Genomic DNA, 25,652 nt, shown 5'->3' on the forward strand with positions numbered 1-25,652 from the left:
TATCATCAATTATTGAGACCATTAAAAACAGATTTTAAATTAATTATGAAAACAAGGTACAATATGCACCATATTATGTAATGTTTATAGTTTATTAACATCAGAAACCATAATATACCTATTGATTTTGAATAATGCGAATCACATTGAATATGACATTATGGGAGTAGTTTGGAGACTTTGAGTATCTTTTACTGAGTAGAAAATTCCTGTGCCTGCTCTCAAACATTTTACTAGAGAAAACATGTGAGCAAAGGACTTACACAAAAGCTCTTATTGTTTTCAGCACTTTTATTGTTAAGTATGAAGCATATGCAATAACTGCTGGATCCATTCTATCTGCCTTTATATGGTTTATATAACATAGTACAGACAAAGCTGCACTTATTTACATCCTATACTTACAGAGAACAGAAAAGCTCAAGAATCACAAAAGGTCTATACAACGCACGACTATTGAAATGCAATTACTAACAGAAACTGCAATTCTGAAATAGATTACTTAAGGCCATATTATTATTTCATCTCCTCCAGTGACCCGGAATTGTGAGAAGATCAGGACACATCCTCCAGATACTAGAAAGAATCCACCAAACCAGCCGGCATACATTGCATCCCCAAACTCCCAGCGGGGAATGTCTTTAGGGATGCTGCGGTCCCAAAATTTGATCAGCGTGTCATAAGCAAAGTAGGACACAGAGTAGAAAGTCAGTGCACCTGCCACTGAAAAGAGAAGTCCTCCAAGGATGTTCAGCATCTTTCTGACATGTCCTTCAGAGTTGTCAAGGCACTTCACACAGGTCAGTGCAGGTGTTGAGGCCATAAATCCTAAAGCCCCAATTAAGACAGAGAGGCACACAAGGACACGACCCATTTGGACTTGGATTGGTAGCTGCTGTGGAGTCTGATATTCTTGACAAACGCTAAACCCCACGTCTTGTATAACACATATTTGCCACAAGCCAAGACGGTAATTTTCGTTAATGAGAAGACCTGAAGAAGAAGTCAACCAGTAAGGAATGAATAAGGCCACCAGGCAGCAAATGTAACCAGAAAGGGACAGGAAAAGACCTGCAAGTTCAGAAAAGCAAAGTACTGCTTCCATTTTATCCTCTTCTGACTTTACTTTTGACTGTTTTTCTTAATCCTTCAAATGAAGCTTTAAGCAAAAGACAGTTTTCTTCTAAGGAGCGAGCGTCGAAATACCAGTCGGTAGGCAGCTTTGAATAAATCAATGCATTTTAGTGTCCATGTGAGAGACTATTGTTCTTCTAAAATCCATTCTATTTATAGTACAGCGCTATCGTAGATTTTGAAAAAAAAGACCAATAGAAATGTCTTGTATTCTTTTGAAAAAGATCACAGGACCAGATTAGTTGATATTCCTACTTGGTTTCATAGTGAAAGGAACAATCGAAGTCTTGAGACTGTTTTTAAAGATTGTTTTTTTCTTGTATTAGATGGTAGCTTTCATTACAAAACTATATGACTTTGATTCAAAATAATGATTAACAAGAAAGTAAAGAAAACACAATCTTACTGTACATCTGCATTTTTTCATATTAATAGTTTATGTATTATTATAGAGCAAACAATGCCAATGCAACAAAAAGTTCTAAAACATAAAGTATTATTGTTAAAAAATGCAACTGTGACTGTTTATATTTCTGTCGCCGGGCAGAAATGCACTTTAGTTGCAGTTGATGCGGGGTGACAATGTCAGTCCTGTACTCTCAGGGACTTGTAGTACCATCCAGGCTGGAAGCCTGGGAGTAAAAAGGGTATTTCGATCTCCAAGATCCTATCCCAATATGTAGGAGGTATAATATTATTATTATTATTATTATTAATAATAGCAAATACCTCCAATTATAAATATAGTATAGTTCTTCTGATAAGCTGCAGTATATTGTTTACCCCACATGCAGGGCATTGCCGTAGCTTAGGTGTCCATGGTCACGACCACTCATATAGTGACAGTAAGGGCTCATTCCCACTTGCTATGAAATCCGACGAATGCAATCCGATAAAAAATCGGATTGAATTCGGACCAATGTTAATCTATGATTGTGTGCTCATCTGCGTTTTTTTTTCCAGCTCAGATCGGATCACAATCGGGCTGGAAAAAAATTGCAGCATGCTACGATTGCAATCAGAAATCGGATCGCATCCTGCAATAGAAGTCACTGGGTGAGAGGAAAATACAATTGCACAGCATTTGCACCATGTGAGTGCTGTCCGATTTTTACGCACCAATGTCCTTTGTAAAGTCGGCAATTCATCTGCGGCTACTGTAAAATCACACTAACCGATTAGAATAGAAAAGCTAGAATACATACAACCCCTGGCAAAAATTATGGAATCACCGGCCTTGGAGGATGTTCATTCAGTTGTTTAATTTTGTAGAAAAAAAGCAGATCACAGACATGGCACAAAACTAAAGTGATTTCAAATGGCAACTTTCTGGCTTTAAGAAACACTAAAAGAAATCAAGAAAAAAAAACGTGGTAGTTAGTAATGGTTACTTTTTTTAACAAAGCATAGGGGAAAAATTATGGAATCACTCAATTCTGAGGAAAAAATTATGGAATCACCCTGTAAATTTTCATACCCAAAAATAACACCTGCATCAAATTAGATCTGCTCGTTAGTCTACATCTAAAAAGGAGTGATCACACCTTGGAGGTGTTGCACCAAGTGGACTGACATGAATCATGGCTCCAACACGATAGATGTCAATTGAAACAAAGGAGAGGATTATCAAACTCTTAAAAGAGGGTAAATCATCACGCAATGTTGCAAAAGATGTTGGTTGTTCACAGTCAGCTGTGTCTAAAATCTGGACCAAATACAAATAATATGGGAAGGTTGTTAAAGGCAAACATACTGGTGAACCAAGGAAGACATGAAAGCGTCAAGACCGGAAACTTTAAGCAATATGTCTCCAAAACAGGAAATGCACAACAAAACAAATGAGGAATGAATGGGTGGAAACTGGAGTCAACGTCTGTGACCGAACTGTAAGAAACTGCCTAAAGGAAATGGGATTTACATACAGAAAAGCTAAACAAAAGCCATCATTAACACCTAAACAGAAAAATAACAAGGTTACAATGGGCTAAGGAAAAGCAATCTTGGACTGTGGATGACTGGATGAAAGTCATATTCAGTGATGAATCACGAATCTGCATTGGGCAAGATGATGATGCTGGAACTTTTGTTTGGTGCCGTTCCAATGAGATTTATAAAGATGACTGCCTGAAGAGAACATGCAAATTTCCACAGTCATTGATGATATGGGACTGCATGTCGCGTAAAGGCACTGGGGAGATGGCTGTCATTACATCTTCAATAAATGCACAAGTTTATGTTACATATATGCTAGCCACCTTAGGGAGAGACCCAAGTTGGGCTAAATGTAGCTGGACGAAAGAGACCGAAAAGCCCTCTACTTAAAGGAAATACATAGTGGATGCTTTCCTGAAACGGAAAGTACTTGCAAGCAGCATAATACAAAGAATAGCAGGTTTACCCAGAATCCTTTGCAGTAGGTGGAGCTATGCAAATCATCTCTTTCCACCCCAGTCTAATCCACAGCGCTTGGAACCGCCAAGCGTGCAATGCTGCGGATTAGTTTCTAAATTTACACAGCCAACCAATTCCTACCTGTGGACACGTGTTTCGGGCTTTAGGCCCTCATCAGCACAGGGCTGGAATTGGTTGGCTGTATGGAGTGGGGCTCGGTGAGCAAGCGATACATATATGCTAGCCACCTTAGGGAGAGACCCAAGTTGGGCTAAATGTAGCGGGACGAAAGAGACCGAAAAGCCCTCTACTTAAAGGAAATACATAGTGGATGCTTTCCTGAAACGGAAAGTACTTGCAAGCAGCATAATACAAAGAATAGCAGGTTTACCCAGAATCCTTTGCAGTAGGCGGAGCTATGCAAATCATCTCTTTCCACCCCAGTCTAATCCACAGCGCTTGGAACCGCCAAGCGTGCAATGCTGCGGATTAGTTTCTAAATTTACACAGCAACCAATTCCTACCTGCAGGAAGGAAGGATTCTGGGTAAACCTGCTATTCTTTGTATTATGCTGCTTGCAAGTACTTTCCGTTTCAGGAAAGCATCCACTATGTATTTCCTTTAAGTAGAGGGCTTTTCGGTCTCTTTCGTCCCGCTACATTTAGCCCAACTTGGGTCTCTCCTTAAGGTGGCTAGCATATATGTATCGCTTGCTCACCGAGCCCCACTCCATGCAGCCAACCAATTCCAGCCCTGTGCTGATGAGGGCCTAAAGCCCGAAACACGTGTCCACAGGTAGGAATTGGTTGGCTGTGTAAATTTAGAAACTAATCCGCAGCATTGCACGCTTGGCGGTTCCAAGCGCTGTGGATTAGACTGGGGTGGAAAGAGATGATTTGCATAGCTCCGCCTACTGCAAAGGACTCTGGGTAAACCTGCTATTCTTTGTATTATGCTGCTTGCAAGTACTTTCCGTTTCAGGAAAGCATCCACCAAGTTTATGTTGACATTTTGGACATTTTTCTTATCCCATCAATTGAAAGGATGTTTGGGCATGATGAAATCATTTTTCAAGATGATAATACATCCTGCCATAGAGCAAAAACTGTGCAAACATTCCTTGAAAAAAGACACATAAGGTCAATGTCATTGCCTGCAAATAGTCCGGATCTCAATCCAATTGAAAATCTTTGGTGGAAGTTGAAGAAAATGGTCCATGACACGGATTCAACCTGCAAAGCTGATCTGGCAACAGCAATAAGAGAAGGTTGGAGCCAGATTGATGAAGAGTACTGTCCAGGTCTCACAGACTGCAAGCTGTTATAAAAGGCAGAGGTGGTGCAACAAAATACTAGTGATGTGTTGGAGTGTTTTTTTGTTTGTTTGTTTTTCATGATTCCATAATTTTTTCCTCAGAACTGAGTGATACCTTAATTTCCCCCCTATGCTTGGTTAAAAAAGTAACCATTACTGACTACCACATTTTTTGTTCTTGATTTCTTTAAGCCAGAAAGTTGCCATTTGAAATGACTTTAGTTTTGTGCCATGTTTGTGATCTGCTTTTTTTCTACAAGATTTGCAGAGGAACATCACATCTTGAAATGCAAACACCTCTTCCACTAATTTATTGTTCACATGTATGCAAAGATTGAGAGTGAACGTCTTTTATATATCCGACTAAATCAAAAGAAGCTCAGGGCAGAGGAATATATTCACCTTAGAGATGCTGTTGCAAATGATGCTGATCCAAAAGAGTTGGGGAAAATGGTTATTCTTCCATCAACTGTCACTGGAAGCCCACGACACATGCATGAATACACACAGGATGCAATAACTTATGTGAGAAAGTATGGCTGTCCAGGTCTTTTCATCACCTTTACTTGCAATCCTGCCTGGGAGGAAACTGGAGGGCACCTGTTGCCAAGCCAAAAAACAGTAAATCGCCATGACTTTATTGCTCGGGTTTTCAAACAGAAACTTTCAAAAATGACTAACCTCATCACAAAATCACATATTTATAGTGAGACGCAGTGCTGGATATATTCAGTTGAATGGCAAAAAAAGAGGCCTTCCTCACGCCCACTGTTATGGACCTGGTGGTTAGGAGCACCCGGAACGACCTGATGGTTAAACTCCCACAGGACAAGCTCTGGGAAGTGGGAACTCTGCTGACCGCAACCCCTAATCCTATCACACAAATAGAAATAGCCGTGGAGCGTACCTAACTCGGCCTAGACGCCTCTTCACAGCCTAAGAGCTAACTAACCCTAGAAATAGAAAATAAAGCCTACCTTGCCTCAGAGAAATTCCCCAAAGGAAAAGGCAGCCCCCCATATATATTGACTGTGAGTTAAGATGAAGTCACAAACACAGAAATGAAACAGGTTTCAGCAAAGGGAGGCCAGACTTACTAAACAGACTGAGGATAGGAAAGGTATCTTTGCGGTCAGCACAAAAAACTACAAAAAGACCACACAGAGTGTGCAAAAAGACCTCCGCACCGACTCACGGTGCGGAGGTTCCACTCTGCATCCCAGAGCTTCCAGCTAGCAAGGCAAAATCATGATAGCAAGCTTGACAAGAAAACAATGAACAAATAATTAACTAGCAGGGACTTAGCTTCTGCTGGAGTAGACAGGTCACCAGAAAGATCCAAGAGCGAACTGAACAAGTACAAGAACATTGACAGCTGGCATGGAGTAACGATCTGAGTGGAGTTAAATAGAGCAGCCAGCCAAAGAATAAACTCCGTCACCTGTGGAAGGAACCTCAGAAGCAGCAGCTCCACTCACAGCCACCAGAGGGAGTCCATGGACAGAACTCGCCGAAGTACCATTCATGACCACAGGAGGAAGTTTGATAACAGAATTCACAACAGCCCACATCTTGATCTGGCTGAAGCAAAAAATACAGCCTACCGAAATTGACAATATCATCAGTGCCGAATTGCCAGACCTTCAAATTAACCCATTGCTGTTTGACACCATTTCAACAAAAATTCTCCCTGTATGATTGATGGCACGTGTTCAAAGCATTACCCACGATCCCTGGTCCGTGAAACCCAAACAGGACAAGATGGATATCCAGTCTACCGAAGAAGAAAGCCAGGGGATGGTGGTTTCACAGCAAAACTCAAAATGCTTGTTGGATCATCACTCCAAGAGATAGAAATTGACAACAGGAGGGTAGTGCCTTACAACCCTTTGTTCTCAAAAATCTTCCAGGCCTTCATAAATGTTGAATCTTGCCACTCTGTGAAATCAATCAAGTATATCTGCAAATATGTCCACAAAGGAAGTGATCAAGCAGTTTTTGAACTCCAGAAAAATGGACCTATTATTGATGAAGTGGAGGCATTCCAGATGGGCAGGAATATAAGCAGCAATGAAGCTGTTTGGAGAATACTAGGATTCTCCATTCATGAGCGCTACCCACCAGTTGTGCATCTGAGTGTGCACTTGGAAAATGGACAGAAAATTTACTTTAACCCAGCAAACTTGCAGCAGCAGCTCCTAACACCACCTATGACCACCCTCTTGGCATTTTTTGAGCTGTGTCAACAAGACCCTTTTGCAAAAACAATTCTCTACTGTGATTTACCAAAGTACTACACTTGGAATGCCTCCAGAAAAACACTGGAACGGAGGAAACGGAGGCTTGAATATTGAAGGCTATCCAGGGGTGAAAGACACTTGGTCGTGTCTACACTGTTCATCCGTCAAATGCAGAGTGCTTCTACCTGTGCATGTTACTTCATGTTGTTAAAGGCCCTACATCATTTTCTGACCTGAAGACCGTCAGAGGCCATGTGTGTGAAACATTCAGGGAAGGTTGCCAAAGAAAAGGACTTCTGGAAAATGATGGACACTGGGACATGACCCTCAGTGAAGCAGCAGCCACACAAACCCCAAAATGACTAAGGATACCGTCACACAGTAGCATTTTGATCGCTACGACGGCACGATCCGTGACGTTCCAGCGATATATCCGTGACGTTCCAGCGATCTCGCTGTGTCTGACACGCTCCTGCGATCAGGGACCCCGCTGAGAATCGTACGTCTTAGCAGATGGTTTGAAACTTTCTTTAGTCGTCTAGTGTCCCGCTGTGGCGGCATGATCGCATGGTGTAACAAAGGTGTGCACGATATTGTATACAATGTGCACATAGTAACCAACGGCTTCTACATCGCACATACGTCATGAAATTATCGCTCCAGCGTCGTACATTGCAAAGTGTGACAGCAGTCTACGACGCTGGAGCGATATTGTTACGATGCTCGAGCGACACGGATCGTGCCGTCGTAGCGATCAAAATGCCACTGTGTGACGGTACCCTTAGACACCTCTTTGCTATTATTTTAACAGCCTGTAGCATTTCAAATCCTCTTGAGATTTGGACAAAGTGCAAAACTGATCTCAGTGAGGACATCCTCATGCAGATTAGAAGGGAAATTCCTCAGCAACTTATCAACTTCACTGAGGAAATGTTGAATGAAACTTTAATGCTCCTTGAAGATCAGTGCATAGCAATGTCAGGAAAAGCCTTACAGTTGCTTGGTTTGCCTGCTCCTGAAGGCATCCAAATGTGTAGGGAGATTTTCATAGAAACAAACTACAATATTGATGCACTGGCAACATTTGTGTCTCAGAATGAGCCAATATTGGTACCAGATCAAAGGGACGCCTATAACTACATTTTAAGGTTCAGTGAAACCAACAAAGGTGGGATTGTCTTCCTTGATGCTCCAGGTGGAACAGGAAAGACATTTGTAATCAACTTCCAATTGGCAAAATTTCGACAACAAATAAAGATTGCACTTGCAGTGGCATCTTCTGGAATTACAGATACACTTTTCAAAGGTGGCAGGACAGCACATTCGACATTCAAACTACCACTAAACCTGTCTCATAGTGACAGTCCTGTGTGTAATATTGCCAAGGGATCAGGACTGGCCAAATTGCTTCAAAAATGCAGTGCCATCATTTGGGATGAATGCACCATTTCACACAAAAGGGCTCTGGAAGCAATGGATAGACTGCTGCAAAACCTGCATAGCAACAAATATATCATGGGAAGAGTAGTTGTTGTTTTGGCAGGTGACTTCCGCCAAACACTACCTGTTATTCCAAGATCAACCCCTGCAGACAAACTCAATGCCTGTCTCAAAGCATTGTATCTTTGGAGAAAAGTAAAGAAAATGTCACTGAACACAAACATGAGGGTCTACATGACAGGCGATGTTTCTGCTGGACTGTTTTCGAGCCAGCTGTTGACTATTGGAGATGGCAAGGCACCAGTAAACTCAACCACTGGACAGGTCACCTTCCCAAGCAACTTTTGTTGCATTGTGACTTCCATTGAGGAGTTGAAAGCAAAGGTTTTTCCAAACATTCAACTCCACTTCAAAAATTCTGGCTGGCTGTGTGACAGGGCTATTCTAGCTCCCAAAAATGACAGCATCAACAAGATCAATCTTCAAATTCTAAATCTCCTTCCAGGTGTGTGCACAACCTACAAGTCAGTGGATACAGTAATAGACCCTGCTCAAGCATTATTTTATCCAACTGAGTTCCTCAATTCCTTGGAGCCACAAGGACTTCCTCCTCACAACCTCTTTCTAAAACCAGGAGCACCTATTCTTCTATTGAGAAACTTGTATCCACCAAAGCTGTGTAATGGAAAAAGACTCTTGATTAAGAACCTGTTTCCACATGTAATTGAGGCAACCATTTTGACAGGATGTGCTGTTATGATCTGGTGGTTTAGGAACAACATGAGACAAGCTCTGAAGGAGGTGGTATCTGTACTGACCGCAAACCCTGAACCTAGCAGCGCAACTAAAAATAGCCGTGGGGGGTACCTGACGCTCCCTAGACCCCTCGGCACAGCCTAAGATCTAACGTCCCCTAAAGACAGAAACAGGAAACCTATCTTGCCTCAGAGAAAATCCCCAAAGGATAGATAGCCCCCCACAAATATTGACGGTGAGAGGAGGGGAAAATAACATACGCAGAAATGAAATCAGATTTTAGCATTGGAGGCCAGTCTAGCTTGATAGATAGGACAGGAAAGGATACTGTGCGGTCAGTATAAAAACTACAAAACAATCCACACAGAGTTTACAAAATCTCCACACCTGACTAAAGGTATGGAGGGTAAATCTGCTTCCCAGAGCTTCCAGCTTACAGAAATAATCCATACTGACAAGCTGGACAAATATAGAATGCACAGAACAATAAGTCCACAACATGTGGACTGAAATGAGCAAAGCCAGAACTTATCTTTGCAGAACTGGTCAGGAAACCAGGAGAATCCAAGCAGAGATGTGAATCCAGCCAGGAAACATTGACAAGTGGCACAGGCTGAAGAAAGAGCCAGACTTAAATAGCGGAGCAGAAGAGACGATAAGTGGAGGCAGCAGATGACAGCTAACTCCAAGGAGCAGCCATACCACTAGAAACCACAAGAGGGAGCCCAAGAGCAGAACTCACAAAAGGGCCACTTACAACCACCGCAGGGAGCCCAAGAGCGGAATTCACAACAGTACCCCCCCTTGAGGAGGGGTCACCGAACCCTCACCAGAGCCCCCAGGCCGATCAGGACGAGCCAAGTGAAAAGCACGAACCAAATCGGTAGCATGGACATCGGAGGCAACAACCCAAGAATTATCCTCCTGGCCATAACCCTTCCACTTGACAAGATACTGAAGCCTCCGCCTCGAAAAACGAGAATCCAAAATCTTCTCAACCTCATATTCCAACTCTCCCTCAACCAACACCGGGGCAGGAGAGTCAACCGAGGGAACAACGGGCACCACATATCTCCGCAACAAAGATCTATGGAAAACATCATGAATGGCAAAAAAGGCAGGAAGAGTCAAACGAAAAGACACCGGATTAATAATTTCAGAAATTTTATAAGGACCAATAAACCGAGGCTTAAACTTAGGAGAAGAAACCTTCATAGGAACATGACGAGAAGACAACCAAACCAAATCCCCCACACGAAGCCGGGGACCAACACGCCGACGGCGGTTAGCAAAACGTTGAGCCCTTTCCTGAGACAACGTCAAATTGTCCACCACATGAGTCCAAATCTGCTGCAGCCTGTCCACCACAGAATTAACACCAGGACAATCAGAAGGCTCAACCTGCCCAGAAGAAAAACGAGGATGAAAACCAAAATTACAAAAGAAAGGTGAAACCAAAGTAGCCGAACTAGCCCGATTATTAAGGGCAAACTTGGCCAACGGCAAGAAAGACACCCAATCATCCTGATCAGCAGACACAAAGCATCTCAAATAGGTCTCCAAGGTCTGATTAGTTCGCTTAGTTTGCCCATTAGTCTGAGGATGAAACGCCGAAGAAAAAGATAAATCAATGCCCTTCCTAGCACAAAAGGCCCGCCAAAATCTAGAGACAAACTGAGAACCTCTGCCAGACACAATATTTTCCGGAATGCCATGCAAACGAACCACATGCTGAAAAAACAATGGAACCAGATCTGAGGAGGAAGGCAACTTAGGCAAAGGTACCAGATGGACCATTTTAGAGAACCGGTCACAAACAACCCAGACAACAGGATGAGCCACATGAAAGGCACGAACAAGATCTGGAGCGTGGACATCAGAGGCAAAAACCCAGGAATTATCTTCCTGAGCATAACCCTTCCATTTAACCAGATACTGGAGTTTCCGTCTAGAAACACGAGAATCCAAAATTTTCTCCACAATATACTCCAATTCCCCCTCCACCAAAACCGGGGCAGGAGGCTCAACAGATGGAACCATAGGTGCCACGTATCTCCGCAACAACGACCTATGGAATACATTATGTATGGAAAAGGAGTCTGGGAGGGTCAGACGAAAAGACACAGGATTGAGAATCTCAGAAATCCTATACGGACCAATAAAACGAGGTTTAAATTTAGGAGAGGAAACCTTCATAGGAATATGACGAGAAGATAACCAAACCAGATCCCCAACACGAAGTCGGGGACCCACACGGCGTCTGCGATTAGCGAAAAGTTGAGCCTTCTCCTGGGACAAGGTCAAATTGTCCACTACCTGAGTCCAGATCTGCTGCAACCTGTCCACCACAGAATCCACACCAGGACAGTCCGAAGACTCAACCTGTCCTGAAGAGAAACGAGGATGGAACCCAGAATTGCAGAAAAATGGAGAGACCAAGGTAGCCGAGCTGGCCCGATTATTAAGGGCGAACTCAGCCAACGGCAAAAAGGACACCCAATCATCCTGGTCTGCAGAAACAAAACATCTCAGATATGTCTCCAAGGTCTGATTGGTTCGTTCGGTCTGGCCATTAGTCTGAGGATGGAAAGCCGAGGAAAAAGATAGGTCAATGCCCATCCTACCACAAAAGGCTCGCCAAAACCTCGAAACAAACTGGGAACCTCTGTCAGAAACAATATTCTCAGGAATGCCATGCAAACGAACCACATGCTGGAAGAACAAATGCACCAAATCAGAGGAGGAAGGCAATTTAACCAAGGGCACCAGATGGACCATTTTAGAAAAGCGATCACAGACCACCCAAATGACTGACATCTTTTGAGAAACGGGAAGGTCAGAAATGAAATCCATCGAAATATGTGTCCAAGGCCTCTTTGGGACCGGCAAGGGCAAAAGCAACCCACTGGCACGTGAACAGCAGGGCTTAGCCCTAGCACAAATCCCACAGGACTGCACAAAAGTACGTACATCCCGTGACAGAGATGGCCACCAGAAGGATCTAGCCACTAACTCTCTGGTACCAAATATTCCTGGATGACCAGCCAACACCGAACAATGAAGTTCAGAGATAACTTTAGTAGTCCACCTATCAGGGACGAACAGTTTCTCCGCCGGACAACGATCAGGTTTATTCGCCTGAAATTTTTGCAACACTCGCCGCAAATCAGGGGAGATGGCAGACACAATGACTCCTTCCTTGAGGATACTCGCCGGCTCAGATGAACCCGGAGAGTCGGGCACAAAACTCCTAGACAGAGCATCCGCCTTCACATTTTTAGAGCCCGGAAGGTACGAAATCACAAAATCGAAGCGGGCAAAAAATAACGACCAACGGGCCTGTCTAGGATTCAAGCGCTTGGCAGACTCGAGATAAGTAAGGTTCTTATGATCAGTCAATACCACCACGCGATGCTTAGCTCCTTCAAGCCAATGACGCCATTCCTCGAATGCCCACTTCATGGCCAGCAACTCTCGGTTGCCCACATCATAATTACGCTCAGCAGCCGAAAACTTCCTGGAAAAGAAAGCACATGGTTTCAACACTGAGCAACCAGAACCTCTCTGTGACAAAACCGCCCCTGCTCCAATCTCAGAAGCATCAACCTCGACCTGGAACGGAAGAGAAACATCTGGTTGACACAACACAGGGGCAGAACAAAAACGACGCTTCAACTCCCGAAAAGCTTCCACAGCAGCAGAAGACCAATTAACCAAATCAGCACCCTTCTTGGTCAAATCGGTCAATGGTTTGGCAATGCTAGAAAAATTACAGATGAAGCGACGATAAAAATTAGCAAAGCCCAGGAATTTTTGCAGACTTTTCAGAGATGTCGGCTGAGTCCAATCCTGGATGGCTTGGACCTTAACCGGATCCATCTCGATAGTAGAAGGGGAAAAGATGAACCCCAAAAATGAAACTTTCTGCACACCGAAGAGACACTTTGATCCCTTCACAAACAGAGAATTAGCACGCAGGACCTGGAAAACCATTCTGACCTGCTTCACATGAGAGTCCCAATCATCTGAGATGATCAAAATGTCATCCAAGTAAACAATCAGGAATTTATCCAGATACTCACGGAAGATGTCATGCATAAAAGACTGAAACACAGATGGAGCATTGGCAAGTCCGAACGGCATCACTAGATACCCAAAATGACCCTCGGGCGTATTAAATGCAGTTTTCCATTCATCTCCTTGCCTGATTCTCACCAGATTATACGCACCACGAAGATCTATCTTAGTGAACCAACTAGCCCCCTTAATCCGAGCAAACAAGTCAGATAACAATGGCAAGGGATACTGATATTTAACAGTGATCTTATTAAGAAGGCGGTAATCAATACATGGTCTCAGCGAACCATCCTTCTTGGCCACAAAAAAGAACCCTGCTCCCAGTGGTGATGACGATGGGCGAATATGTCCCTTCTCCAGGGATTCCTTCACATAACTGCGCATAGCGGCGTGTTCAGGCACGGATAAATTAAATAATCGACCTTTAGGGAATTTACTACCAGGAATCAAATTGATAGCACAATCACAATCCCTATGCGGAGGTAGGGCATCGGACTTGGGCTCTTCAAATACATCCTGATAATCAGACAAGAACTCTGGGACCTCAGAAGGAGTGGATGACGAAATAGACAAAAATGGAACATCACCATGTACCCCCTGACAACCCCAGCTGGATACCGACATAGAGTTCCAATCCAATACTGGATTATGGGTTTGCAGCCATGGCAACCCCAACACGACCACATCATGCAGATTATGTAGCACCAGAAAGCGAATAACTTCCTGATGAGCAGGAGCCATGCACATGGTCAGCTGGGTCCAGTACTGAGGTTTATTCTTGGCCAAAGGTGTAGCATCAATTCCTCTCAACGGAATAGGACACCGCAAAGGCTCCAAGAAAAACCCACAATGTTTAGCATAATCCAAATCCATCAGATTCAGGGCAGCGCCTGAATCCACAAACGCCATGACAGAATACGATGACAAAGAGCATATCAAGGTAATGGACAGAAGGAATTTGGATTGTACAGTACCAATGACGGCAGACCTATCGAACCGCTTAGTGCGCTTAGGACAATCAGAAATAGCATGAGTGGAATCACCACAGTAGAAACACAGACCATTCAGACGTCTGTGTTCTTGCCGTTCAACTCTGGTCATAGTCCTATCGCACTGCATAGCCTCAGGTTTAATCTTAGACAATACCGCCAAATGGTGCACAGATTTACGCTCGCGCAAGCGTCGACCGATCTGAATGGCCAAAGACATAGACTCATTCAAACCAGCAGGCATAGGAAAACCCACCATGACATCCTTAAGAGCCTCAGAGAGACCCTTTCTGAACAAAGCTGCCAGCGCAGATTCATTCCACAGAGTGAGTACTGACCACTTCCTAAATTTCTGACAATATACTTCTATATCATCCTGACCCTGGCACAAAGCCAGCAAATTTTTCTCAGCCTGATCCACTGAATTAGGCTCATCGTAAAGCAATCCGAGCGCCAGGAAAAACGCATTGACATTACTCAATGCAGGGTCTCCTGGCGCAAGAGAAAATGCCCAGTCCTGAGGGTCGCCGCGCAAAAAAGAAATAATAATCAAAACCTGTTGAATAGGATTACCAGAAGAATGAGGTTTCAAGGCCAGAAATAGCTTACAATTATTTTTGAAATTAAGAAACTTAGTTCTATCACCACAAAACAAATCAGGAATAGGAATTCTTGGTTCTAACATAGATTTCTGATCAATAGTATCTTGAATCCTTTGTACATTTGTAACGAGATTATCCATTGAAGAGCACAGACCCTGAATATCCATGTCCACACCTGTGTCCTGAAACACGCAAATGTCTAGGGGAAAAAAAAGACTGAACACAGAGCTGAGAAAAAAAAAAATGATGTCAGAACTTCTTTTTTCCCTCTATTGAGAATCATTAGGTTGGCTCCTTGTACTGTTATGTAGGCAATCCAGTGACACAGTGTGCCAGCAATCAGAGCACATACAGTGATCTGACAAAACCCAAAAACAATAGAACGAGCTCTGAGACGTGGAATCTCTGTAGACCGCAATACCTGAACCTATCCTAAACACAACTAAAGGCAGCTGTGGATTGCGCCTGTCACTACCTATGCAACTCGGCACAGCCTGAGGAGCTGACTAGCCTGAAGATAGAAAAACAAGCCTGACTTGCCTCAGAGAAATACCCCAAAGGAAAAGGCAGCCCCCCACATATAATGACTGTTAGCAAGATGAAAAGACAAACGTAGGGATGAAATAGATTCAGCAAAGTGAGGCCCGATATTCTAGATAGAGCGAGGATAGCAAAGAGAACTTTGCAGTCTACAAAAAACCCTAAAGCAAAAAACCACGCAAAGGGGGGCAAAAAGACCCACCGTGCCGAACTAACGGCACGGCGGTGCACCCCTTGCGTCTCAGAGCTTCCAGCAAAAACGAATAGACAAGCTGGACAGAAAAAGTAGCAACAAAAGCAAAGAAGCACTTAACTAAGAAGAGCAGCAGGCCACAGGAAAGATCCAGAAGCTCAGGTCCAACACTGGAACATTGACAAGGAGCAAGGAAGACAGAATCAGGTGGAGTTAAATAACAAAGCAGCCAACGAGCTCACCAGAACACCTGAGGGAGGAAGCTCAGAAGCTGCAGTACCACTTGTGACCACAGGAGTGAATTCAGCCACAGAATTCACAACACAATGAACCTCAGAAATTACCTTACTTGTCCATCTATCAGGAACAAACAGCTTCCCCCAAATAGTCACCGACATAGTTTTCCAATCCAGCACCGGATTATGTTCCTGTAACCATGGAAATCCCAGTACAACAACATCATGCAGGTTATGCAACACCAGAAAACGGCAATCTTCCTGATGTGCAGGAGCCATGTACATAGTCATCTGTGTCCAGTACTGAGGTTTATCCTTGGCCAAGGGTGTAGCATCAATGCCCCTCAAAGAAATAGGGCTCTGCAAAGGCTGCAAGGAAAAACCACAGCGCCTGGCGAATTCTAAGTCCATTAAGTTCAGGGCAGCGCCTGAATCCACAAATGCCATGACAGAAAAGGATGACAATGAGCAAATCAGGGTCACAGATAAGAGAAATTTAGGCTGTATAGTACTAATGGTAACAGACCTAGCGACTCTCTTAGTACGCTTAGGGCAATCAGAGATAACATGAGCCGAATCACCACAGTAAAAACACAGCCTATTCTGACGTCTGAATTCCTGCCGTTCTATTCTAGTCAAAATCCTATCACATTGCATAGGTTCAGGACTATGCTCAGAGGATACTGCCATATGGTGCACAGCTTTGCGCTCGCGCAGACGCCGATCAATCTGAATGGCTAGAGACATAGATTCGCTCAAACCGGCAGGCGTAGGAAAGCCCACCATAACATCTTTAAGGGTTTCAGAAAGACCTTTTCTGAAAATAGCAGCCAGAGCCTCTTCATTCCATTTAGTGAGCACAGACCATTTTCAAAATTTCTGGCAGTATAACTCTGCCGCTTCCTGACCTTGACACAAGGCCAACAGGGTTTTTTTTTGCATGATCCACAGAATTAGGTTCGTCATACAATAATCCGAGTGCTTGAAAAAATGCATTTACATTCAATAATGCCGGATCCCCTGTTTCAAGAGAAAAAGCCCAGTCTTGAGGGTCACCACGCAGCAAGGATATGATGATTTTCACCTGCTGAATGGGATCACCAGAAGAACGGGGTTTCAAAGCAAAAAAACAATTTGCAGTTATTTTTAAAGTTCAAAAACTTGGATCTGTCCCCAAAAAACAAATCAGGAGTAGGAATTCTGGGCTCTAAAGCCGGAGTCTGGACAACATAGTCCTGGATACTCTGTACTCTTGCAGCAAGTTGATCCACACGAGAAAACAAACCCTGAACATCCATGCCAAAACATATATCCTGAACCACACAGATATCAAGAGGAAAAAAAAAAGACAAACCAAAGCACAGAAAAAAAAATGGTTCAGAACTTTCTTTTCCTTCTTTTGAGATACATTTAATTCATTTTGGGCCACTTGTACTGTTATGATCTGGTGGTTTAGGAACTGTTATGGACCTGGTGGTTAGGAGCACCCGGCACGACCTGATAGTTAAACTTACACAGGACAAGCTCTGGGATGTGGGAGCTCTGCTGACCACAGGCCCTAATCCTATCACAACAACTAGAAATAGCCGTGGAGCGTTCCTGACACTCCCTAGACGCCTCTTCACAGCCTAAGAGCTAGCTAGCCCTAGAGATAGAAAATAAAGCCTACCTTGCCTCAGAGAAATTCCCCAAAGGAAAAGGCAGCCCCCCACATATATTGACTGTGAGTAAAGATGAAAGTCACAAATGCAGAAATGAAACAGGTTTCAGCAAAGGGAGGCCAGACTTACTAAACAGACAGAGGATAGGAAAGGTATCTTTGCGGTCAGCACAAAAAACTACAAAAGACCATGCAGAGTATGCAAAAAGACCTCCGCACCGACTAACGGTGTGGAGATGCCACTCTGCATCCCAGAGCTTCCAGCTAGCAAGACAAAATCATGATAACCAGCTGGACAAGGAAACAATGAACAAATAATAACTATCAGGAACTTAGCTTCTGCTGGAGAAGACAGGTCACCAGAAAGATCCAAGAGCAAACTGAACCAATGCAGGAACATTGACAGCTGGCATAGAGTAACGATCTGAGTGGAGTTAAATAGAGCAGCCAACCAAAGGATAAACCATGTCACCTGTGTAAGGAACCTCAGAAGCAGCAGCTTCACTCACAGCCACCAGAGGGAGTCCACGGACAGAACTCGCCGAAGTACCATTCACGACCACTGGAGGGAGTTCGACAACAGAATTCACAACAGTACCCCCCCTTGAGGAGTGGTCACAGAACCCTCACCAGAGCCCCCAGGCCAATCAGGATGAGCCAAATGAAAGGCACAAACTAGATCGGCAGCATGAACATCAGAGGCAAAAACCCAGGAATTATCTTCCTGACCATAACCCTTCCACTTGACCAGGTACTGGAGTTTCCGTCTCAAAACACGAGAATCCAAAATCTTCTCCACCACATACTCCAACTCCCCCTCGACCAACACCGGGGCAGGAGGATCAATGGAGGGAACCATAGGCGCCACGTATCTCCGCAACAACGACCTATGGAACACATTATGGATGGCAAAAGAAGCTGGAAGGTCCAAACGAAATGACACAGGATTAAGAACTTCAGAAATCTTATATGGCCCAATGAAACGAGGCTTAAACTTAGGAGAGGAAACCTTCATAGGAACATGACGAGATGACAACCAAACCAACTCCCCAATACGAAGTCGGGGACCAACACAGCGTCGGCGGTTAGCGAAACGTTAAGCCTTCTCCTGGGACAATGTCAAATTGTCCACCACATGAGTCCAAATCTGCTGCAACCTGTCCACCACCGTATCCACACCAGGACAGTCCGAAGGCTCAACCTGCCCTGAAGAGAAACGAGGATGGAAACCAGAATTACAGAAAAAAGGAGAAACTAAAGTAGCTGAGCGGGCCCGATTATTAAGGGCGAACTCAGCCAAAGGCAAGAAGGACACCCAATCATCTTGATCAGCAGAAACAAAGCATCTCAGATATGTTTCCAAAGTCTGATTAGTTCGTTCGGTTTGGCCATTAGTCTGAGGATGGAAAGCCGAGGAAAAAGACAAATCAATGCCCATCTTAGCACAAAAGTACGGCCAAAACCTCGAAACAAACTGGGAACCTCTGTCCGAGACGATGTTCTCTGGAATGCCATGCAAACGAACCACATGCTGGAAAAACAATGGCACCAAATCAGAGGAGGAAGGCAATTTAGACAAGGGTACCAAATGGACCATCTTAGAGAAGCGATCACAAACCACCCAAATGACCGACATCATAGTAACATAGTAACATAGTTAGTAAGGCCGAAAAAAGACATTTGTCCATCCAGTTCAGCCTATATTCCATCATAATAAATCCCCAGATCTACGTCATTCTACAGAACCTAATAATTGTATGATACAATATTGTTCTGCTCCAGGAAGACATCCAGGCCTCTCTTGAACCCCTCGATAGTAACATAGTTAGTAAGGCCGAAAAAAGACATCCTTTGAGAAACAGGGAGATCAGAAATAAAATCCATGGAAATATGCGTCCAGGGCCTCTTCGGGACCGGCAAGGGCAAAAGCAACCCACTGGCACGAGAACAGCAGGGCTTAGCCCGAGCACAAGTCCCACAGGACTGCACAAAAGAACGCACATCCCGTGACAAAGAAGGCCACCAAAAGGATCTAGCCACCAAATCTCTGGTACCAAAGATTCCAGGATGACCAGCCAACACCGAACAATGAACCTCAGAGATAACTCTACTAGTCCATCTATCAGGGACAAACAGTTTCTCCGTAGGACAACGGTCAGGTCTATCAGCCTGAAACTTCTGCAGCACGTGCCGCAAATCAGGGGAGATGGCAGACAAAATTACCCCCTCTTTAAGAATACCCGCCAACTCCAGAACACCCGGAGAGTCAGGCACAAAACTCCTTGACAGGGCATCAGCCTTCACATTCTTAGATCCCGGAAGGTATGAAACCACAAAATCAAAACGGGAGAAAAAGAGCGACCATCGAGCCTGTCTAGGATTCAACCATTTGGCAGACTCGAGATAAGTCAAATTCTTGTGATCCGTCAAGACCACCACGCGATGTTTAGCTCCTTCAAGCCAATGTCGCCACTCCTCGAATGCTCACTTCATGGCCAACAACTCTCGATTGCCAACATCATAATTGCGCTCAGCAGGCGAGAATTTTCTAGAAAAGATGGCACATGGTTTCATCACCGAGCCATCAGAACTTCTTTGCGACAAAACAGCCCCTGCTCCAATCTCAGAAGCATCAACCTCGACCTGAAACGGGAGCGAAACATTTGGCTGGCACAACACAGGGGCAGAAGAAAAACGACGCTTCAACTCCTGAAAAGCCTCTACAGCCACAGAGGACCAATTGACCACATCAGCACCTTTCTTGGTCAAATCAGTCAACGGTTTAGCAATACTAGAAAAATTAGCGATGAAGCGACGGTAAAAATTAGCAAAGCCCAGGAACTTCTGCAGGCTCTTCACAGATGTCGGCTGAGTCCAATCATAAATGGCCTGAACTTTAACAGGGTCCATCTCGATAGTAGAAGGGGAAAAAATGAAACCCAAAAATGAAACCTTCTGAACTCCAAAGAGACACTTTGACCCCTTCACAAACAAGGAATTCGCACGAAGGACCTGGAACACCATTCTGACCTGCTTCACATGAGACTCCCAATCATCCGAAAAGACCAAAATATCATCCAAATATACAATCATGAAACTATCCAGGTACTCTCGGAAGATGTCATGCATAAAGGACTGAAACACATATGGAGCATTAGAAATCCCAAATGGCATAACCAGGTACTCAAAATGGCCCTCGGGCGTATTAAATGCTGTTTTCCATTCATCGCCCTGTTTAATTCGCACAAGATTATACGCCCCTCGAAGATCTATCTTGGTGAACCAACTAGCCCCCTTAATCCGAGTAAACAAATTAGACAGCAGCGGCAAAGGATACTGAAATTTGACTGTGATCTTATTAAGAAGGCGGTAATCAATACAAGTTCTCAAAGAGCCATCCTTCTTGGCCACAAAAAAGAACCCTGCTCCCAATGGTGACGACGACGGGCGAATATGACCCTTCTCCAAGGATTCCTTTATATAACTCCGCATGCTCTGACACAGATAAATTAAACAGACGGCCCTTAGGAAACTTACTACCAGGAATCAAATTAATAGCACAATCGCAATCCCTATGAGGAGGTAGGGCACCGGATTTGGGCTCTTCAAATACATCTCAGTAATCTGATAAAAACTCAGGGACTTCAGAAGGAGTGGAAGTCGAAATTGACAACAATGGAACATCACCATGTACCCCCTGACAACCCCAGCCGGACACAGACATAGATTTCCAATCCAACACTGGATTATGTACCTGTAGCCATGGCAACCCCAAAACGACCACATCATGCAGATTATGCAACACCAAAAAGCGAATATCCTCCTGATGTGCAGGAGCCATGCACATGGTCAATTGAGTCCAGTACTGAGGCTTATTCTTGGCCAAAGGCGTAGCATCAATTCCTCTCAATGGAATAGGATACTGCAAGGGCTCCAAGAAATAACCATAGCGCCTGGCAAACTCCAAGTCCATCAAATTCAGGGCAGCGCCTGAATCCACAAATGCCATAACAGAATAGGACGACAGAGAGCAAATCAGAGTAACGGACAAAAGAAATTTAGACTGTACCGTACCAATGGTGGCAGACCTAGCGAACCGCTTAGTGCGCTTAGGACAATCGGAGATAGCATGAGTGGATTCACCACAGTAAAAACACAGCCCATTCCGACGTCTGTGTTCTTGCCGTTCAGCTCTGGTCAAAGTCCTATCACACTGCATAGGCTCAGGCCTATGCTCAGAGAATACCGCCAGATGGTGCACAGCTTTGCGCTCACGCAAGCGCCGATCGATCTGAATGGCCAAGGACATAGACTCATTCAGACCAGCAGGCGTGGGAAATCCCTCCATGACATCCTTAAGGGCTTCAGAAAGACCCTTTCTGAAAATTGCCGCCAGGGCACACTCATTCCACTGAGTAAGCACAGACCACTTTCTAAACTTCTGACAGTACACCTCCGCTTCATCCTGACCCTGACACAAAGCCAGCAAGATTTTCTCTGCCTGATCCACTGAATTTGGTTCATCATAAAGCAATCCAAGCGCCAGAAAAAACGCATCAACATCACGCAATGCAGGATCTCCTGGCGCAAGGGAAAATGCCCAGTCTTGAGGGTCACCACGCAACAAAGAAATAATGATTTTTACTTGTTGAACGGGGTCACCAGAGGAGCAGGGTTTCAAAGCTAGAAACAGTTTACAATTATTTTTGAAATTCAGGAACTTAGATCTATCCCCAGAAAATAAATCAGGAATAGGAATTCTAGGCTCTAACATAGGATTCTGAACCATAAAATCTTTAATGTTTTGTACCCTTGCAGTGAGATGATCCACACAAGAGGACAGACCTTGAATGTCCATATCTACACCTGTGTCCTGAACCACCCAAAGGTTTAGGGGAAAAGAAAGACAAAACACAGTGCAAAGAAAAAAAAATGGTCTCAGAACTTCTCTTATCCCTCTATTGAGATGCATTAATACTTTTGGCCAGCTGTACTGTTATGGACCTGGTGGTTAGGAGCACCCGGCACGACCTGATAGTTAAACTTACACAGGACAAGCTCTGGGATGTGGGAGCTCTGCTGACCGCAGGCCCTAATCTTATCACAACAACTAGAAATAGCCGTGGAGCGTTCCTGACACTCCCTAGACGCCTCTTCACAGCCTAAGAGCTAGCTAGCCCTAGAGATAGAAAATAAAACCTACCTTGCCTCAGAGAAATTTCCCAAAGGAAAAGGCAGCCCCCCACATATATTGACTGTGAGTAAAGATGAAAGTCACAAACGCAGAAATGAAACAGGTTTCAGCAAAGGGAGGCCAGACTTACTAAAGAGACAGAGGATAGGAAAGGTATCTTTGCGGTCAGCACAAAAAACTACAAAAGACCACGCAGAGTGTGCAAAAAGACCTCCGCACCGTTAGCCGACTAACGGTGCGGAGATGCCACTCTGCATCCCAGAGCTTCCAGCTAGCAAGACAAAATCATGATAACCAGCTGGACAAGGAAACAATGAACAAATAATAACTATCAGGAACTTAGCTTCTGCTGGAGAAGACAGGTCACCAGTAAGATCCAAGAGCGAACTGAACCAATGCAGGAACATTGACAGCTGGCATGGAGTAACGATCTGAGTGGAGTTAAATAGAGCAGCCAACCAAAGGATAAACCATGTCACCTGTGTAAGGAACCTCAGAAGCAGCAGCTTCACTCACAGCCACCAGAGGGAGGCCACGGACAGAACTCGCCGAAGTACCATTCACGACCACAGGAGGGAGTTCGACAACAGAATTCACAACAGGAACAACATGAGACAAGCTCTGAAGGAGGTGGTATCTGTACTGACCGCAAACCCTGAACCTAGCAGCGCAACTAAAAATAGCAGTGGGGGGTACCTGACGCTCCCTAGACCCCTCGGCACAGCCTAAGATCTAAATTCCCCTAAAGACAGAAACAGGAAACCTATCTTGCCTCAGAGAAAATCCCCAAAGGAAAGATAGCCCCCCACAAATATTGACGGTGAAAGGAGGGGAAAATAACATACGCAGAAATGAAATCAGATTTTAGCATAGGAGGCCAGTCTAGCTTGATAGATAGGACAGGAAAGGATACTGTGCGGTCAGTATAAAAACTACAAAACAATCCACACAGAGTTTACAAAATCTCCACACCTGACTAAAGGTGTGGAGGGTAAATCTGCTTCCCAGAGCTTCCAGCTAACAGAAATAATCCATACTGACAAGCTGGACAAATATAGAATGCACAGAACAATGTGGACTGAAATGAGCAAAGCCAGAACTTATCTTTGCAGAACTGGTCAGGAAACCAGGAGAATCCAAGCAGAGATGTGAATCCAGCCAGGAAACATTGACAAGTGGCACAGGCTGAAGAAAGAGCCAGACTTAAATAGTGGAGCAGAAGAGACGATAAGTGGAGGCAGCTGATGACAGCTAACTTCAAGGAGCAGCCATACCACTAGAAACCACAAGAGGGAGCCCAAGAGCAGAACTCACAAAAGTAACATAGTTAGTAAGGCCGAAAAAAGACATTTGTCCATCCAGTTCAGCCTATATTCCATCATAATAAATCCCCAGATCTACGTCCTTCTACAGAACCTAATAATTGTATGATACAATATTGTTCTGCTCCAGGAAGACATCCAGGCCTCTCTTGAACCCCTTGACTGAGTTCGCCATCACCACCTCCTCAGGCAAGCAATTCCAGGTTCTCACTGCCCTAACAGTAAAGAATCCTCTTCTATGTTGGTGGAAAAACCTTCTCTCCTCCAGACGCAAAGAATGCCCCCTTGTGCCTGTCACCTTCCTTGGTATAAACAGATCCTCAGCGAGATATTTGTATTGTCCCCTTATATACTTATACATGGTTATTAGATCGCCCCTCAGTCGTCTTTTTTCTAGACTAAATAATCCTAATTTTGCTAATCTATCTGGGTATTGTAGTTCTCCCATCCCCTTTATTAATTTTGTTGCCCTCCTTTGTACTTTGTAAGTGCCACTTACAACCACCGGAGGGAGCCCAAGAGCGGAATTCACAACAATGTGCCACAGGAGAAGATGTTTTCATTCCAACAATTCCTCTCATTCCATCTGATTTGCCTTTTGATTATAAACGCCTCCAGTTTCCTGTTCGACTGGCATTTGCTATGTCCATCAACAAGGCTCAGGGACAGTCCTTGAAAGTAGTTGGAATCGATTTACAATCTCCATGCTTTTCGCATGGTCAACTTTATGTGGCCTGTTCAAGAGTTGGAACAGCAAAAAATCTGTCTGTCTTTGCACCTGAAGGAAAAACTAAGAATGTCGTTTATCAAAAGGCTCTTGAATAAGTAGTAGAAGATTACTTCACATTACTTGACCAATTTAGCTAAATTTGTGTGGAATATCTCTGGTGTTGAAATATATGTTGTGAAATGCTTCTATTAGCTAAGTTTTTGCCTTTTAATAATTACATTTATATCTATTTGTTTTGTAGTTATTGTGTGCAGAATACATTTTTGTTAACACATTCTGTTTTGCTAACAGCAGTTATTAACCCGGGCAAAGCCAGGCAGTACAGCTAGTATAATCATAAAAATACATTCTGAATAATAATTCATCAGATATGTTCACTCACCTGAAACACATCTTCCATATGACTGGGATCTTGGGTCAGGATTTCAAGAGTAGAATTTAAGATTTGCAGTACCTGCTGCGATGTAAAATGACACTGGCTCTTGAGACACTGTATTGCAGCCGTTAGACGGGAGCGGGACACAGACAAAAGAGCCGGGCATCTTGACAGAGTGTTCTGCATCGAACCTGTATGGAAATGCATCATAAAATGGAAGAAAACTATTAGTTTAGAAAATACCATTCAGATTCATGATTTTATAGAGCTCTATGTGGGGCCATTATACTGCATGGAGAACTATATGGGGCAGAACTATATGGGGCCATTATACTGCATGGAGCACTATGTGGGGCCAGTATTATACATGGAGCACTATGTGGGGCCATTATACTGTATGGAGCACTATGTGGGGCCATTATACTGCATGGAGCACTATGTGGGGCCATTATACTGC

General features: G+C 44.1%; 1 protein-coding gene across 1 annotated transcript; it reads right to left on the reverse strand.

Moving 5' to 3' along the window:
- Positions 1-273: 273 nt before the first annotated feature.
- Positions 274-1,105, reverse strand: LOC138671976 (claudin-22-like). The gene has a single exon (XM_069760077.1). It carries the CDS (start codon positions 1,103-1,105, stop codon positions 503-505), a length of 603 nt encoding a protein of 200 aa, XP_069616178.1. The 3' UTR covers positions 274-502.
- Positions 1,106-25,652: the final 24,547 nt, after the last annotated feature.

Source organism: Ranitomeya imitator, chromosome 3 (assembly GCF_032444005.1).
Source record: "Ranitomeya imitator isolate aRanImi1 chromosome 3, aRanImi1.pri, whole genome shotgun sequence".
Lineage (NCBI taxonomy): Eukaryota > Metazoa > Chordata > Amphibia > Anura > Dendrobatidae > Ranitomeya > Ranitomeya imitator.

Excerpts from the sequence above, each read along its gene's own strand:
- LOC138671976 (XM_069760077.1), bottom strand. The coding sequence starts at position 1,105 with ATGGAAGCAGTACTTTGCTTTTCTGAACTTGCAGGTCTTTTCCTGTCC.